Raw genomic sequence first — 18,116 nt, forward strand, 5'->3', positions numbered from 1 at the left:
GAAGAGGGAGGAATTGTTTCCCTGTTTTCTTCCACGCTTGCTTTCTGTTGATTGCAACAGGTTAATTTAATAGAAAGGATCCCTTCTTTTTTGGGTACTTTTCCCCATTCCTTTATATTTATATTTTAAAATGAACCAAGAAAATCTGGTTTGCTTTAGTGTTAAAGATTAAATCCTTTAGACAGTAAAACACGCAGAAAATTAAAACAGAACACACAGAGGTTAGAAATGAGTAAAAAAATTTATTTCAAAAATACACATTATTCATAAAAATATCTTTATATACATAGTCACTAAAGCAGTTTGTTTCTCCATATGCTACTGTATAGAACCAAAGAAAAGTCAGAGCTTGACTTTATCCAGCAAACAAACCAAAGGCATTTCTTACCTGAGGAGCAATAAGATAACAGGTAAATAGATATATAAAGCAGTTTTTGGTTTGTCCATGCAGAGGAGATAAGTTGTTAAGTTGAATGATTCTGGTAATGTTGACTCTGGCAGTTGAGCAGCTGATTTGGAGATTCTGGATTCTGCAGATGGGCCAAAAGTTGTCACCTAGTTTCCAGGCTGATTGGCAATTTGATTTCAGCAGAGAGAGTGAGAGAGGGAATTCACATGAGCTTGGGGGCCTAGGAGATGTCCTTCAGCAGTAATATTCACAGCTTACTCCAGCGCACTTGCACTAGAATGCCAGGGATGGAGTTTAAAAACAAGGAGGTTGTGCTGCAGCTGTTGAGGCCACACCTGTAGTACAGTGTACAATTTTTGTCTCCTTAGTTGAGAAAGGATATACTAGAAGGTGTGAGATTCACTAGGAGCATTCTGGAGTTTATAGTGTTGGCTTATGAGGAGAGATTGAGTAGACTGGGAATATACTCATGGCAATTCAGAGGAGTGGGTGGGTGGATGGGTGGGTGGGTGGATGGGTGGGTGGGGGGGTGGGGGGAAGACCTTTTAGAAACATAAAATTATGAAGGAAACAGATAAGATGGAAGCAGTTCCACTGGCAGGTAAAACTAGAACTAAGGGAGGCATAGTCTCAAAGTAAGAGCAAGCAGATTTACGATTGAGTTGAGGAGGAACTACTTCTCCCAAAGGGTTGTGAATCTGTGGAATTCCCTTCCCAGTGAAGCAGTTGAGGCTACCTTGTTGAAGATTAAGACAAAGACTTTTGAGCATTAAAACATTAAGTATTATGATGAGCAGACAGTTAAGTGGAGCAGAGTCCACAAAAAGATCAGCCATGATCTTACGCAATGCCAGAGCAGGCTTGAGGGATAAGATGGCCTACTCCTGCTCCTATTTCTTATGTCCTTATGACGAGTGTGCACACACAAGAAGGGCAGATGGTTCTTAATTCATTCTCTTGTGTATTACTGGCAGCAGAGAACACAAGACATCTTTTGCCTATACTGCTATCTTTTACATCACAATATCATACTCTGACAATGTAATGCTCATTAGATGGTTCAAACCCTTCTAGACATTCCAAAATCTCTCTCAAAAGTTGAGTGTAACCTAAAATAGGAGTTTTCCAGTGATTTTTCAGCTGTCTCTAGCTTGCACATGCATTGTTTTAAATACCAAAACAACTGCCTTATTTAAAAATTCAACATGTATAAGTAATTCAGGGCTATGATCTGTGTGAAGTTTGCACATTCTCAGTGTCTGCTTGGGTTTCCTCCCAGAATCCAAAGATGTGCAGATCAGGTGAATTGGCTATGCTAAATTGCCCATAGTGTTAGGTGCGTTAGTCAGGGGTAAATATAGCATTGGGGAATGGTCTGGGTGGGTTACTCTTCGGATGGTTGATGTGGACTTGTTGGGCCAAAGGGCCCGTTTCCATACTGTAGGGAATCTAATCTAAATCTAAAATCTGTTGTCATGATAGGAAGGAGGAAAGCAACAATGGTGAATAAAAGTTTTACTTACATTTATCAGTAGTTTTATTCTTCACAACTAGAATGTAAAATGCTGAGTTATATGTTGGGGTGCAGATTAAAAACCTGGAAGTAGCACAGAAAAAATAATAATATTCTTAAAATTTATTGGTCATGATTGACAATTAGCTTCAGCCAGTCTTTAATAAAGCCTTGTGATAATTTAGTGAGGTTTACCCGTAAACAGGCTTCCAATGGCTTTACCAAGATTCCCTGGATGATTACGGGCATGAGCCCTTCTTCAGGAACGAGGAAAGTGTGTCCAGCAGGCTAAGATAAAAGATAGGGAGGAGGGACTTGGGAGAGGGGCGTTGGAAATGCGATAGGTGGAAGGAGGTCAAGGTGACCTCTCCGCCCCCGCCCCCACCCCCACTCCGGCCCATCACCCTCACTTGACCTCCTTCCACCTATCGCATTTCCAACACCCCTCCCCACCTTTTATCTTAGCCTGCTGGACACACTTTCCTCATTCCTGAAGAAGGGCTCATGTCCGAAACGTCGATTCTCCTGCTCCTTGGATGCTGCCTGACCTGCTGTGCTTTTCCAGCAACACATTTTCAGCTCTGATCTCCAGCATCTGCAGTCCTCACTTTCTCCCTGGATGATTATGACTGTATATGCACAGATGTACAGCACAGAACTAGACCCTTCGATCCAACTCATCCATGCCAACCAAAAAAAAGCCCATGTCCAAATTCAGCAAAACCCAACAACATGCAACCTTGGGATGAAAAGTAGCAAGTAACAGGTGTGCCACATAAATACCAGGCAATGGTCTTCTCCAATAAGAGAAGTTTAACCACTAACTCTTGATATTCATTGCTGTTACCTCACCGAGTCCCCCACTATCAACATCCTAGGTATTACTATTGAAAAGAACTGGACTAGTTATATAAACACTGTAGCTGCAAGAGGGTCAGTGGCTAGAAACTGCAGCAAGTAACTTATCTCCCGACTTCCCAAAGCCTGCCCACCACCTACAAGTCACAGGTTTGATGGAATATGTCCCATTGTCTGGATGAGTGCAGCTCCAACAATACTCAAGTAGTTTCACACCATCCAGGACAAAGCAGTCTGCTTGACTGGCATGTCAACAAACATTCACTTCCTCCACCACTGACAGTCAGTAGCAGCAGTGTGTATCATTACACAATGCACAGCAGAAATTCACCAAGGCTCCTTAGAAAGCACATTCCAAACCTACAATCACTTCCATCTAGAAGGATAAAGGAAGTAGATAGATGGGAATACTACCACTTGCAAGTTCCTCTCCAAGCCAACTCATCCACACTGACCAGATATCCTAAATTAATCTAGTCTCATTTGCCAGCATTTGGCCCATATCCCTATGAACCCTTCCCAATCATTTATCCACCCAGATGCCTTTTAACTGTTGTAATTGTACCAGCCTCCACCACTTCCTTGGCAGTTCATTCCATACACACACCACCCTCTGCATGAAAGAGTTGCCCTTTAGGTCACTTTTAAATCCTTCTCCTCTCGCTTTAAACATGTGCCCTCTAGTTTTGGAAACGACCTTGGCTATTCACCCGATCCATCCCCTCCCCCCAAATTTATAAACCTCTCAGGTCACCCCTCAACCTCTGACACACCAGGGAAAAAAAATGCCCCAGACTATTCAGGCACTCCCTATTGCTCAAACCTCCAACCCTGGCAAAATCCTTGTAAATCTTTTCTGACCCTTTCAAGTTTTGCAATATCCTTCCTATAGCAGGGAGACCAAAACTGCACACAGTATTCCAAAAGTGGCCTAACCAGAGTCCTGTACAGCCACATGACCTCCCAACTCCTGTACTCAGTGCACTGACTAATAAAGACAAGCATACCAAACACTACCTTTGCTATCCTATCTGCTATTCTGCAATTACACTTTCAAAGAACTATGAACCTGTACTCCAAGGTCTCTTTGTTCAGCAACACTCCCCAAGACCTTATCATTAAGGGCAGCCCAGTGGCTAGCACTGCTGTCTCAGCACCAGGGACCCAGGTTTGATTCCAGCCTCTTGCAACTGTGTGTTGAGTTTGTACTTTCTCCCAGTGTCCTGTGTGGGTTTCCTCCAGGTGCTTCGATTTCCTCCCACAATCCAACGATGTGCAGGTTAGGGTGGATTGGCCAAACTAGATTGACTAACGCACCTAAGGCTATGGGCAGAGGCAAATTGGTCTGGGTGGGTTACTCTTCAGAGGGCCAGTGTCGACTTGTTGGGCCAAAGGGCCTGTTTCCAAACTGTAGGGAATCTAATCTAAGTTAAGTGTGTAAATCCTGCCCTGATTTGCCTTTGCATACTGCAAAACCTCACATTTGTCTAATTAAAAATTTATTTTCATCAGAATGAAGGCACCTCCTACAGCACAACTCTCTCAGTACTGCACTGATGAGGTCAGCCTTGGATTCTGCATTCAAGTTCCAGTCCCAACAACTGAAAGGTAAAACATGAACTGGTGAAACTACTCGTAACTCATCAAATCTGTTCTTTTTTACTGGCTTTCTTGCTCCTGTTAATCAGCTTATCAACCACACCATCTACAACACAAGATCTAAGGAACATTCTCTCCAGGACACCCTGGACCACTTTTCCTTGACTTCCAACAGCCCCCCCACAGCCAATTCCATTGCAGCCAAAGTTGTAATATCTGCCCATTTACTTCCTCCTTCCTCAGGTGTCCAAGCACCCAAACATACCATCCAGGTGAAGCCACACTTTACCTGCACTTCACACAATCTAGTCTACTGCATTCACAATGTGCAATGTAGCAAACTCTTTGCTACCTTCTCCCCAGCCCCACACCCCATTTATCTCTGCACCCTGGAGGTTACCTGCCTCTATCCCCAATGAAGGGCTTTTGCCCAAAACATCGATTTTCCTGCTCCTCAAATGCTGCCTGACCTGCTGTGCTTTTCCAGTACCACTCTGATCTAAACTCTGGTTTCCACCATCTGCAGTCCTCACTTTTGCCTGCTCACAATGGGGTCTACTCTACATTGAAATGATTTGTTAGTGCCAGTGTTGGACAGGGGTGTACAAAGTTTAAAAATAAAATCACAAAACACCAGGTTATAGTCCAACAGGTTTATTTGGATTTTGTAAGCTTTAGTCCCAACAAGAGCAGCAACAGAAAGGTGAAAACATGACTGGTGAAACTATTTATAACTTATTCCAAATAAACCTGTTGGGACTATAACTTGGTGTTGCATGATTTTTAACTTTGAAGAAACAAAGTATAAACTTCACAGAACACCTACATTCTGCCTGCAAAAGAAAAAGACCAAGTTTCCAGTCACCTGCCACTTCAACACACTATCCTGTTCCCTGGCAACATTGCTATCTCTCAGGTTTGGTACAAGATTCCAGCAAAGTTCAGTGCAACCTGGAAGAACAACACCTAAATCTTTCACATGGGGACACTACAACCCTCTAGACTCCACCCCAAGGCATCAATTTTCCTGCTCCTCACATACCGCCGAGCCTGCTGTGCTTTTCCAGCAACAAACTCCCACCTCTGAAGTCAATATGAAGTTCAATAACTTTAGGGCCTGAGCTCTCCCATATCTTGACCCACCCCGACCTTGTTACCACATATTCTGCCATTACACACTACCTATTGTTAGCCACTAACAGTCTCCATTAACAGCTATTCACCCTCCCAGCCAGATCGTTATCAACTCTTTTGTCTTTTTCTCTCTTCGGGCTCTATCCTTGCCTACCGTTTACCCCATAACCCCGCCTTACCACAATTATAAACCAACATTTCCTTAAACTAACTTGAATTTCTCCTCACAAATCCTACCAGATCTGCTGAGCTTCTCCAGCAATTTCTGCTTTTGTGTCTAAAGAACGGTATTGCCCATGCGCAGACAGACATGGGAATACGTGCTTTGCTGATTGGTGGGAGTCGGGCAACGGTTGTGACCAATCAGAGAGCCGTTTATTGCGTGGGTCCAGTAACGGTGATATGGAGTTTGTGACGGATGGGAGCTAGGCAGCGGGCCCGGAGTGAGCGGCGGCGGCTTTCCACTTTACTGGAACCTTCCCCTTCCTTTCTTCAAACATCTTATATGACGAATGTGCCATGAATTTGGGGTAATTTATGAAATTTTTAAATGTTTAAAAAAAAATCCATGTTCGTTATGAGGAGTAGCCCATTTCCGACCCCCGCACCTGGGTTGTGAAGTCGCTGAAGGTGGTATTACGGGCTTGACCGAAGCCAGGCTTATTCCTGTGAGCTGGCGATCGGGGAACAAGTTTCTGTGTGAAATCCACTGTAATCGCCTAGGTCGTGAGATAGGATAAGGCAGCTGATTGATGTGTTTGTTTCCAGAACAAAAAAAAAATCACTTTTAACCACTTTTCCAGGGCAGCAACTTGTGTTTTTTTTTATCTCGGCAAATACTACGGTCATTTTGCACACCCAGAATGTTAACGTTACAGCACCCGATCACTACCACCTAATGAAGGAGCGACGCTCCGAAAGCTAGTGTGCTTCCAATTAAACCTGTTGGACTATAACCTGGTGTTGTGTGATTTTTATCGTTACAGCAGTTTTGGCTCGCGACAGGAATACCTAATTCACCAGATTATCCTCTCCCGTCCATCAGCACTGTGAGGACGTTGGCCCTGGCTCTGTCCACGTGCAATCTGTTGACACATATAGGTTAATCCCCCAAATAAAGAACTTGTCCCACTGTCTGAGCAATTTAAACCCCTTGCTGTTTTTCCAGCTCTGTCCCAAGGAATACTATAGACATCATTACATTTTAGGTCCAGCTTGCTTCATTCCCTTAAATCTACCTGGATAGTCTGTTCCCTGTTTTTTTACCTGTGGTTGTACCAATGACGTGGAGGTAACGGGGGTGGACAATCCTGATGAAGGGCTTTTGCCCGAAACGTCAATTTCGCTGCTCCTTGGATGCTGCCTGAACTGCTGTGCTCTTCCAGCACCACTAATCCAGAATCCAAAGTCAGAAGTCAAATGACACCAGTTTATAGTCAAAGAAATCACAAGCTTTTGGAGTGGAGCCCCTTCATCAGGTGTTGTGTGATTGTACCAATATAGAGAAGAATCTCTGATTACTGATCTCCTCAAAGTGCTTTGTAGCTGCTTAGTGACATCTTCCACACTGAAACCAGGAAGGCAGTGTGCCATTTGAGAATCATGTCTGTGGCTGCAGATACACTGCTTGTTTCTCTAACAATAGAATCCCTAAGACTGGTGCTTCCCAATTATTTTTTCCTGATTCTAAGGTCCAATAGACTTGCTTCTGGCTGCTATCACTTCTACACGTTTTCAGAATTAGATGCAGAGTGAAATGCACTCTGGAGACTGCTGCGTTACTTATCTGATAATCTTTGCATGTGTAACCTTAAACTGTGGATTGACTATGTACAGTACTGTGTTTTAACATATACTGTTCTACAAATGTACCAAAGTGGCTCCATGGGCTACTTGGGCTCTCAAAAACAGAACTTGAACTCTTCCAGCTAATGATAGCTCTTGCACACGTAGTTCTCCAGGATCAAAAATTGTCCTGGTGTTCCCATTTGGAGAAGCATATTGAGCTGACTAGGTTGAGGTGCTCTGCCATGTCTCCCATTTATTGAAATTGAATTTCAGAAATTTAACTCCACTATTAATTGTAAGATTTAAAACCTGATTAATTATTCTATTTCTGTATTGTAGATGTTTACATCAATGCTTGCCTGCTGTACAGATCTTGGTCCTGTCACACCTTCCTCTCCATTGATTAGCATCTCTTTGATGTTATTTTTGTAATTTCTACCCAGGTTAAGTTAGGTGAGGGGGGGGCTCTGTGCATCGACTGTGTCAAGCCTTCTAGGAATCTTTTATGATGTGATAAAGTTGCCTTTAATTCTTTTAAATTCCAATGAGTATGGCTTGACATACTCAGCCTTGCCTCATAAACAGTCCCTCCACACCCAGTATCAGCCAAGTGAACCTTCTCTGGACTGCTTCCAATGCCAATATATCTTTCCTTAGGTAAAGGGCCCAAAACCTCACTACTTTTGTACACCATTCCCTTCAAAATAAAGGGCAACAATTCATTTACCTTCCCTATTAGCCTAGTGTTTTGTATTTCCTGCAAAAGGATTTCTGAATCCCTTACTTGTATTATTTCTCCATTTAAATATTATTCAGTTAACCTATTCTTCCTGTCAAAGTGCATGACCTCACATTTTCTAACATGTTATTCCATCTGCCAAGTTCTTGCCAATTTGCTGAAGCTGTGTACCTCTGCATATTCTTTGTCATCCTCACCACTCGCTGCATCACCCATCTTTGTGTCATCCAAAAGCTTGTTTATAGTACATTCATGTTCCTCAGCCAAGTTATTACCATATATTATGAATAATTATGGCCCCAACACTGATCCTTTTGGCATTTCATTAGTTAAGGGTGGCCATCCTGAAAATGCCCTGCAGAGCCTAACGTGCTTTTAGTTAGCCAATTTTCCATCCATCCTAATATACTACCTCCAACACTACGGGCTCTTGTTAAGTAGCCTAATGGGAGATATTTTATCAAATGCATTCTGAAAATCCAAATATATTATATCCAAGCTTCCCTTTATCTATCCTGCTTGGTAATTCCTCAAAGAATGCTTGTAAATTTGTCAGGCATAGTTTCTACTTCATGAGGCCATGCTGACTTTGCTCGATCATTTTATGTACTTCTAAATACTTTAATATTATTAGAGTATTTATTATTCTTCATAATAGATTGTAACATTTTCCCCAATAAGACACTAAGCTAACTTGTGACCTGTACTTGTGTGTTTTTATCATCTTCTTTCTAAGTAAAGGTGTTAAATTGGCAGTTTCTAATCGTTTGGAACTTCGTACCCTTAGACGATTTCTACCAGTACATCCACTGTCTCGGTAGCTACTTCATAGAGTCATACGGAAACGCCCTTCAGCTCACCATGTCTGTGCTAACCAAACTACACTAATCCTATTTACCTGCACTTGTTTCATAGCCTATTATGTCTTGATGTTTTAAGTGCTCATCCAGATGCTTCTCAAATGTTGAAAGAGTACCTGCCTCTATCACTCTCTTGGGCATATTTCTACCACTGTCTGGGTGAAAAGCAGTTTCCTCAGATTTTGTCTAATCCACTTACTCTTCACCTTAAACTTATGCCCTATGTTTTTTGACTTGTCTCCCACTGGAAAAAGATTCTCTGAATCTACCTGATCAATACCTCTAAATTTGAATATTCCAGTCAGATTCCGCATTCGCATCCCCAAAAAAGGGATAATAAATCCAACCTATTCAATTTCTTCTCATAACAGAGACTTTGCATCCAGGCAACATCATGGTGGATTTCCTGTGCACCCTTTCCAGTGCCATCACATCCTTCTGATAATGTGACCAGAACAGTACATAGTATTTCCTCTGTGATCTAAGCAGTGCTCATAAAGTTGGAACAAGACTTCCCTGCCTTCTTGAACTGCTGCAATCCATCTACTGTGAGTTGACCCACAATGCCATTAGGGAGGGAATTCGAGAATTTTGACCCAACAGCAGTGAAGGAATGGCAATATACTTCCAAGTCAGGATGGTGAGTGGTTTAGAGAGAAACTTGGAGGTGGTGGTGTTCCCATATATCTGCTACACTTGGTCCTACTAGATGGAAGTGGTCATGGGTTTGGAAGGTGCTCTCTGAGCATCTTTGGTGGATTTCTGCAGTATATCTTGGAAATAGTACACATTGCTGCTACAGAGGTCAGTGGTGGACAGAATGGATGATTGTGAATGTAGTGTTAATCAAGTGGGATCCTTTGTCGTAGAGCCATACAACACGGAAACACACCCTTTGGTCCAACCAGTCCATGCCGAACATAATCCCAAACTAAACTGGCCCCACCTGCCTGCTCCTGGCCCTATCCCTCCAAAACTTTCCTATTCACGTACCCATCCACATGTCTTTTAAATGTTGTAATTGTACCTGCATCCACAACTTCTTCAACATTTATTCCAGGCACGCACCCTCTGCGTAAAAGAAGAATTACCACATATCTTTTTTAAACTCTCTCCTCTCACCTTAAAAATGTGCCTCCTAGACTTGAAATTTCCCATCTTGAGGGAAAAAGATAACTACCATCAACTCTCTCTATACCTCTCATTATTTTATAACCATCTATCAGGTCACCTCTCCTGCATGCTGTCAAGCTTCTTGAATGTTGTTGGGATCGCACATACTTAGGCAAGAGGGGAGTACTTCATTATGTTCCTGACTTGTGCCTTGTAGATGGGAGTCAGGAGATGAGTTACTCACCAGAATATTCCTAGCTTCTGACCTGCTCTTGTCCCATTGTATTTATGTGGCAAGTCCAGTTTAGTTTCTGGTCGATGCTAACCACGGGATATTGATAGCGGGGGATTCAATGTTGGTAACACCATTGATTGTCAACGGATGGTGGTTAGATTTTTTTTATTGGTGATGGTCATAGTGTGGCATTTGTGTGACACAAATATTACTAGCCACTTGTCAGCCCAAGACTGGATATTGTTCAGATCTTGTTGCATTTGAACATGGACTGCTTCGGTGTCTGAGGAGTCACAAATGGTGCTGAACATTGTGCAATCATTGGTGAACATCCCCACTTGTGACCATATGATGGACGGAAGGTCATTGATGATGCCGCTGAAAGTGGTTGAACCTGGGACACTTTCCTGAGGAACTCTTGCAAAGAATTCCTGGAGCTGAGCTGACTGACCTACAACAATGAAGGCCATCTTTCTTTCTGCCTATCCCTTCGAAAAGTCACATACCCCGACTGTTTAGTTCCCAGATTGGATCTTGTAACCATACCTCTGTAATGGCTATAAGATCATACCCATAAGCCAGTGTTTGTGCTATTAATTCATTTATTTAGTTCTAAATACTGCATATGGTCAAGTAAGGAGCCATTAATTTTGCTTTTGTCCATTTTCCCCCCTTTTGACCCTATTTACTGCTTTTTTTATGTACACTCTTTGTCTTCCTGTCCCACTCTATAATTATCGTGTTGGTTCTTTTCACGAGGTTTCACATGCAAGATGCAACTTGCACACACCAACTTCAGCAAACAGTTAAAGTTTATTATAGCCTGTACAAGCTAGGTGAACCCCCCCCTCCCCCCCCGACAATCTTCACTGGCTTGCGAAGTTGAGTCAAACGAGGCCCCGAACAAAGGAAACACAGCCCCTTTATACAAGTCAGTTGGTAATCCTCACAGGTTCTCCGGCCCCATCTCCCTGCCCTCCACCCCCCCAAAAAAAATCCCAGATACAATGGTAGGATGAGATCATCCTCGGAGATTATGTAAATGCCCTAATCCTGGAGAATCATTATGCAAATGATTTCCTGATTCCATGATTCCCCGTGACAATGTAGATGTGATATATCCCAGCTTTGAGGCGGCCCATCAAACTAGTTCTGGTTCCACTACTTCCCTGGACAATGTAGGTGTGATATACTTCAGTATCGGGCGGGGGGGGGAGGGGGCGGTGATCACACAAATAAATTTGATTGGCTGGGGGATGGCTATGAAAGCATTTCTGAATGGAAGGGACTGAATGAGAGTTCAATTTGAAACTAGCAGTGGATTAGTAGTAAATGGCTGCCCAAATGATGTGTGGATTACAATGGATGGTCATGTAAATTCCTGCATGCTATCTGTGAGACAGAATGTTGCCCCCACTCACTTCCAGAGTGTTTAGCTTCTTGGAGAAAGATAGTACAATTTACTCTTTTAACATTACAATAGGTCTGAAGCTCTTCTGTTTTTCAATCTCTTTCTCTCTTCGCCTCACTTGTAGCCCATCTCTCTCTTTGTCCCACCCCTTGGAAGTTTCACTCCATCTTTGACTCCTTCCTCTACCTTCACTGTCTGTCCGAGTCACCCTTATAGTCTATTGGTTTACCCCATGCATCCCCTACCCCTAAGCAATAGCCCCCACCCCCACTTCTACTTCACTCCAGCCTATCCCAGCAATTGTCTTGCAGCCTCATCTGTCATCCCAGGTAGTCTCTGCCCGTCACCCTGCCTTAACTTTCTCCCCAATTTTCTCCCCTCTATTTACAGAACCAAGTTTTCTCTGATTAGTCACTTCCAATGAATTTTCCTAGGCAATTTGAGGACCTTGAAGAGCAGACCTGACTTTTGTTCACGAGCATTTTCAGCACTCATTGTTTTTGAGATGGTGGTAGATAGACTTTTGACTAACAATGGGATTTACTGCTTATTGGAATAGTTGATTGTGATGTTGATGTTGTAATTGGACCAGCCATGACCTAACTTATTGATTGGCAGAGCAGGCTAGAGTGGCTAGAGTTCATATTCTCATATGTTCATGGGGTTTTAAAGTTGGAGTATTGTAACAACATAAAGTTATAAAACAACTATGAACAGTCTTTCAAGGTAGCCAGATATCAAAAAGAGATGAGCTATAATTATAAAATGAGAGGTCAATTGATTAGAAAAGTCAAGGAAAGGCCAGAAACAGTTTGCTTAAGGAGACACCACTGTTGATGATAGAAGTTGGAGGCATAAGAATTACCCTGTGTTTAGGCTAATGGGCTTTGAGTTTTACTACTTAGATAGGAATTGCCATTTCATACTGTAATGTAGCTAACATTTAGTATTTTAGCTGTAATATATAACATGATTTGTGAGGATAGTAAATGAGGACTTTCGATGAGTTCTCAAAATGCACTTTACACTTTCACAAAAAAAATTCATTCAATTAATATTTTGTGAAATGTCTGAATCTCTATATGAATAGAATCATGTCTGTTGCTTGTATATAACATGACACAGTATGGATGGCATAGAAACAGGCAATGTAGCCCAACCAGCTCATGCTTCCTCCCATCATACTAACCATTTATGTAAAGTTTGCAGTTCGATGGTGTAGTGGACAGTGAAGAAGACTCTCTCTCAATACAATGGGATCTTGATCAGATGGGCCAATGGGCTGAGGAGTCGTAGATGGAATTTTGTTTTTAGATAAATGAGATGTGTTCCATTTTGGGAAAGCAAACCAGGGTAGGACACGTATAGTTAATGATAGGGTCCTGGAGAATATTGCCAAACAAAATAATCTAGGGGTGGAGGTGATAGTTACTTGAAAGTGGAGTTGCAGGTAGGCAGGATGGTGAAGAAAGCATTTGGCATGCATGCCTTCATTGGCCAGAGCATTGAATATAAGAGTTGGTACACCATGTTGCAGCTGTATGGCACATAGGTGAGGCCACCTTTGGAATACAGTACTGCGAAAATCTGATGATTCTTCTTTAGGAAGGATGTTATTAAACTTGCAATGGTGCAGAAAACATTTACAAGGATGTTGCTAGGACTGGAGTTATAGAGAGAGGCTGAACAGTCAGGGGATTTTTACCCTAGAGCATTGGAAATTGAGGGATGACCTTATGAAGGGGCATGGATGAGATGAATAGCCACGATCTGTTTTTCTAGGGTGGGGGAAGTCCGAAACTAGAGGCATAGTTTTAAGGTGAGAGGGGAAAGATTGAAAAAAGACCTGAGGGATAATTTTTTTCACGCAGAAGATGGTATGTGTGTGGAAAGAGCCTCCAGAGGTTGTGATACAGGTGGGTACAATTACAACATTTAGAGTCATAGAGATGTACACCACAGAAACAGACCCTTCAGTCCAACTTGTCCGTGCTGATCAGATATCCTAACCTAATTCAGTTCCATTTGCCAGCATTTAGCCCATATCCCTCCAAATCCTTTCTATTCATATACCCATCTACACGCCTTTTAAATGCAGTAATTGTACCAGCCTCCACCACTTCCTCTGGCAGTTCATTCCATACACGCACCACCCTTTGCCTGAACAAGTTGCCCTTTAGGTCCCTTTTAAAGCTTGCCCCTTTCACCTTAAACCTATTCCCTCTAATTCTGGACTCGCCTACCCCAGGGAAAAGATTTTGTCTATTTATCCTATCCAATACCCTCATGATTTTATAAACCTCTATTATGGCCACCCCTCAGCCTCCAATGCTCCAGTGAGAACAGCCCCAGCCTTTTTAGCCTCTCCCTAGAGCTCAAATCCCCTCATCCTGAGGCAGCTGGATAGATATATTAATAGGAAGAGTTTAGAGGGATGTGGGCCAAATGCTGACAAATGTGACTAGGGCAGGTTGGGATGTCTGATTGGCATGGGCGGGTTGGACCAAAGGGTCAGTTTCATGCTCCGACTCTATTTATTTTCTTCCTTATTTACCTAGTTACATCTGCCACTGAGTTAATAAAAGTCAGGCTTTTCCTTCATTTGTTTAAAGATAAACAGACTAACAATATACTTCAGGCACTGATATATTTTCAACAAAGTTAAAAATCTCACAACACCAGGTTAAAGTCCAACCCATTTATTTGGAAGCACTAACTTTTGAAGTGCTGTTGCTTCTTCTGGTGGTTGTGAAGCAACACCATAAGACACAGAATTTATAGCAAAAGATTAGTGATACAATGATACATTGAACAAACCTAAATTAAGTCTTTCATCTTTTAGAATGGACTTGCTGGTTTTGGTTCTTTAATAGTAAATCCCAGAACTCCTTTTAAGTTACATTCTCAAGATAATTCTAAGGTTTTATAACAAAAGAAGACATCTCAGCTCAGACAATGCTTTAAAGGTGTGAGTCAGACCAATCTTGAGTCAGACTGGTTCTGTTTTCAAAGTGGAATTTCCAAATATTGTATGGATTCACTGCTTGCATTGACTGCTTGCAGGTTCTGCATTTCTTTGAGTAAAATAGAATGTTTCTACCAATACAAATTCGCCCCATAAACTTATATGTGTGTGCACCTGTAGGAGAGAGAGAAAGAGAGACAGTGAGTGTACATGAGAGTGTATGTTTGTGTGCAAGCTTAGTAAAATGTGAGTGTGATAGAGCTTGAGAGAGTGCATGCGTGTGGAAGGTATGTGTGTATTTAAGAGTGTATAGTGCAGCGTGGTCATCTGTAGTGCGACATGAACTCAAAGTCCCGGTTGAGGCCATTTTTGTGGGTATTGAACTTCGTTATCAGCCTCTGCTCAGCCACTTTGCATTGTTGCCTATCCCAAGGTCCACCTTGGAGGATGGTCACCTGAAGGTTCTAAAACCACTGAAAAGTTCCCCAACTAGGAGGGAACACCCCTGCCTGGTGATTGTTACGTGGTGTCCATTCATCTGTTGCTTGGTCTCACCAATGTACCATGCATCGGGGTATCCTTGCCTTCAATGTATAAGATAGCCAACGTAGGCTGATTCATGTGAGTAACTGCTGCGTACATTTTGGGTGGTGTCCCCACGTGTAATGGTGGTATCTGTGTTGACACTCTGACATGTCTTGCAGTGGTTGCCATGACAGAGTTGTACAGTGTTGTGGTCAATGTTGTCCTGAAGGCTGGGAGGTTTGCTGCTAACAGTGATCTGTTTAAGCTTTGGCGGTTGTTTAAAGGTGAGAAGTGGAGGTGTAGGGAAGGTGCTTATCCTCGTGTTGTAGGCTGTGAAAAGCATGGCATAATTTTTCAGCTCCTGGGAAGTACTGGATAACGAAGGGTACCCTAGCTGCTGCAACCTATATCTGTCACCTGAGGAGGTAATTACTGTTTTTCACTGTGGCATGTTGGAACTGGCAATCGACAAGTTGAGCATTGTACCCTGTTCTTATGAGGGCATCCTTGAGCACCGTCAGGTGTCCGTCATGTTCCTCCTCCTCTGAACAGAACAGATCCTGTGTATGCGTAGGGCTTGTCCATAGGGGATGGCTGTTTTAATATGTTTAGGCTTGAAGCTGGAGAAGTGCAGCATCATGAGGTTATCTGTGGGTTTGCGATAGAGTGAGGTGCGGAGGTGTCCATCTATGATGGAGATGCATGTGTCCGAGAATGAGACAGATACTAAAGAGTAGTCCGTGATACATCCGGTGGGGTGAATCTCAGTGATATCACTGTGTACAGAGAAACCTTGATCATTCGAATCTTGATTATCTGAATATCGGATTATCCGAAAGTGATTTCTTCGTCCTGCAAAAATGTTACATCAAAGAGGTAAGTATATTCAATTTACCTGTACTAAAGATGCTATGAGAACACTGGCAAAACCAAAAAAACACAAGCATCAGTGACTGGATTTTTTTTTAAAGGTAAGGGTTGTTAAACAGCCCTTTGCAAAAGTAAGTATTTTACAGTATTCCCGTCACTTTACTGGGCTGTTCATTTAAAAAGAAAGGCCGAGAGCATAAGCGCATGTGCGAGGAGAGGCTTTCATCTTTCTATCACTAGACTGAGTTCCAAGAAACTGCTACTGTTTCTTTATCACTACTCCTAAATCCAAGTTTTCTTCTACTGTACAAACAATAAATTACCTCATTTATTTTCCTACCAAAGTGGACTATCTCACATTTAACTGTGTTGAACTTGATTTGCCAATTATTTGTTCATGGTCTTGCGTTCATAGAAGCTGTTTGGGACCTTGTTTAACGCTGGGATTTCATGGTAAGGTTTAGTTCTTATTTTAACCTCTAATTTGCAGACGTAAGGATTAGTTTGTTTAAATGGCAGACTCATTAAAATTATAGATTTAAACAAATCCTCCGGTGGAGCAGTGTTATATCAGTATGGCTTCCCCTGTTTAAGCTAATATCGATTGTCTGAACGAAATAGTGCCCGCCCATCTGGTTGGGAGAACAGAGGTTACTCTGTAGTCGGAAATAGAACCAGTCTGACTCACCTTTTTAAGGCATTGTCTGAACTGAGATGTCACCTTTTGTTATAAAACCTTAGAATTATCTTGAGAATGTGGCTGAAAAGGAGTTCTGGGATTTACATATTTAAGAACTGAAACCAGCAACTCCATTTAAAAGATGAAAGACTTAACGATCTAGGTTTGTTCAGTGTTTCATTGTATCACTGTAATCTTTTGTTATATCTTCTGTGTCTTATGGTCCTGCTTCACAACCACCTGATGAAGAAGCAGCGCTTTGAAAGCTAGTGCTTCCAAATAAACCTGTTTGACTTTGTCCACCCTAGTCCAACACTGGCTCCTCCAGTTCATATTTCAGTAAAGCCTGGTACCAGCATAATGTATAGTCGAAAGAAACACTGATACGTTTTAGCAAAGTTGCGGATTGGATTTTTTAAAAGGATGCATTAATGTTGGGAAATGGGATGAATTGACTTTTTATTTCAAATTGTGGATTATTTTAATTAGAATGTAGCAAATTGTCTATGCTCTGTCTTGGAATTTATAACGCAGTCAACATCTGAGCAGATTTTGCAGAGCATGTTGTTAGCTCAGGATTGATCTGTAACCTTCTCGGCTGGGCTGTTATAGAGCATCAACTAGAATTTGGGAATTGTAACAATATTCATAATGTTATAACCGTATTGAATCTTAATTAGGGCACACAGGTTGAGCAGAATTTCTAGAAAATTGAACTTAATTATAGAAAAAGAAAGCATTGTATTCAGCTTGGATTTTTTAAGGACCTTATGGTACAAGTCTGAATGTTTGCTTTATCACTACTCCTAAATCCAAGTTTACTTCTACTGAACAAATAATAAATTACTTTGTTTATTTTCCTACCAAAGTGGACTATCTCACATTTAACTGTATTGAACTTGATTTGCCAATTATTTGTTCATCATTATGCAAGTTTATTAATGTCCTCTTGTAACTTTTTTTGTATTCCTCAATATTGCCTATCTCTCCCAGTTTGTTGTCATACACAAATAGGAATTGTGTGTTCTTGATTCCGAAGCACAAATTGAGAGTGTAATTTGTGAACAATGTCGGTCCCATCACTGACTTTTGTGGAGCTTGCACCTTCTGTCATTCCAGATAACTACCTTTTATTGCTCATCTGTGCTTTCTGCAGGCCAATTAACAATCCATTTTGCCATTTCTCCCTTTCATGATAAAGGGGTCTAGAAAATCCAAATAAATAAAACTTACTGCATAGCGGTTGCCTACTTTCTGTATTACCTCTGGTAAAGGCTCTAGTGATGCTTCTAGTGATCATGATTTTCAATTATATTGATAGATTAGAGAATTTAGGATTTGCAGTTGTTGTGGGTATGTTCGCTGGGCTGGGAATTTGGATTGTAGATATTTTGTCCTCATTCTAGGTGACATCTTCA

General features: G+C 41.8%; 1 protein-coding gene and 1 long non-coding RNA gene across 3 annotated transcripts in view; one reads left to right on the forward strand and one right to left on the reverse strand.

Moving 5' to 3' along the window:
* Nucleotides 1–222: 222 nt before the first annotated feature.
* LOC140483777 (uncharacterized) lies at nt 223–5,799 on the reverse strand. The gene is made up of 2 exons (XR_011962036.1): nt 5,751–5,799; nt 223–2,006 (listed from the first exon to the last, which is right to left on the reverse strand). It is a non-coding gene; the product is annotated as an uncharacterized lncRNA (long non-coding RNA).
* Nucleotides 5,800–5,900: 101 nt separating this feature from the next.
* ccdc66 (coiled-coil domain containing 66) overlaps nt 5,901–18,116 on the forward strand; it is a 78,821-nt gene continuing 66,605 nt past the window's right edge. The window contains exon 1 of one of the 2 annotated variants that reach the window (XM_072582328.1): nt 5,901–6,043. In XM_072582328.1, the coding sequence (XP_072438429.1) occupies nt 6,026–6,043 (18 nt within the window). In that variant the 5' untranslated portion in view covers nt 5,901–6,025. The remainder of the gene's footprint in view (nt 6,044–18,116) is intronic. The other variant, XM_072582327.1, reaches the window with a different exon arrangement.

This window comes from Chiloscyllium punctatum, chromosome 12, assembly GCF_047496795.1.
Source record: "Chiloscyllium punctatum isolate Juve2018m chromosome 12, sChiPun1.3, whole genome shotgun sequence".
Lineage (NCBI taxonomy): Eukaryota > Metazoa > Chordata > Chondrichthyes > Orectolobiformes > Hemiscylliidae > Chiloscyllium > Chiloscyllium punctatum.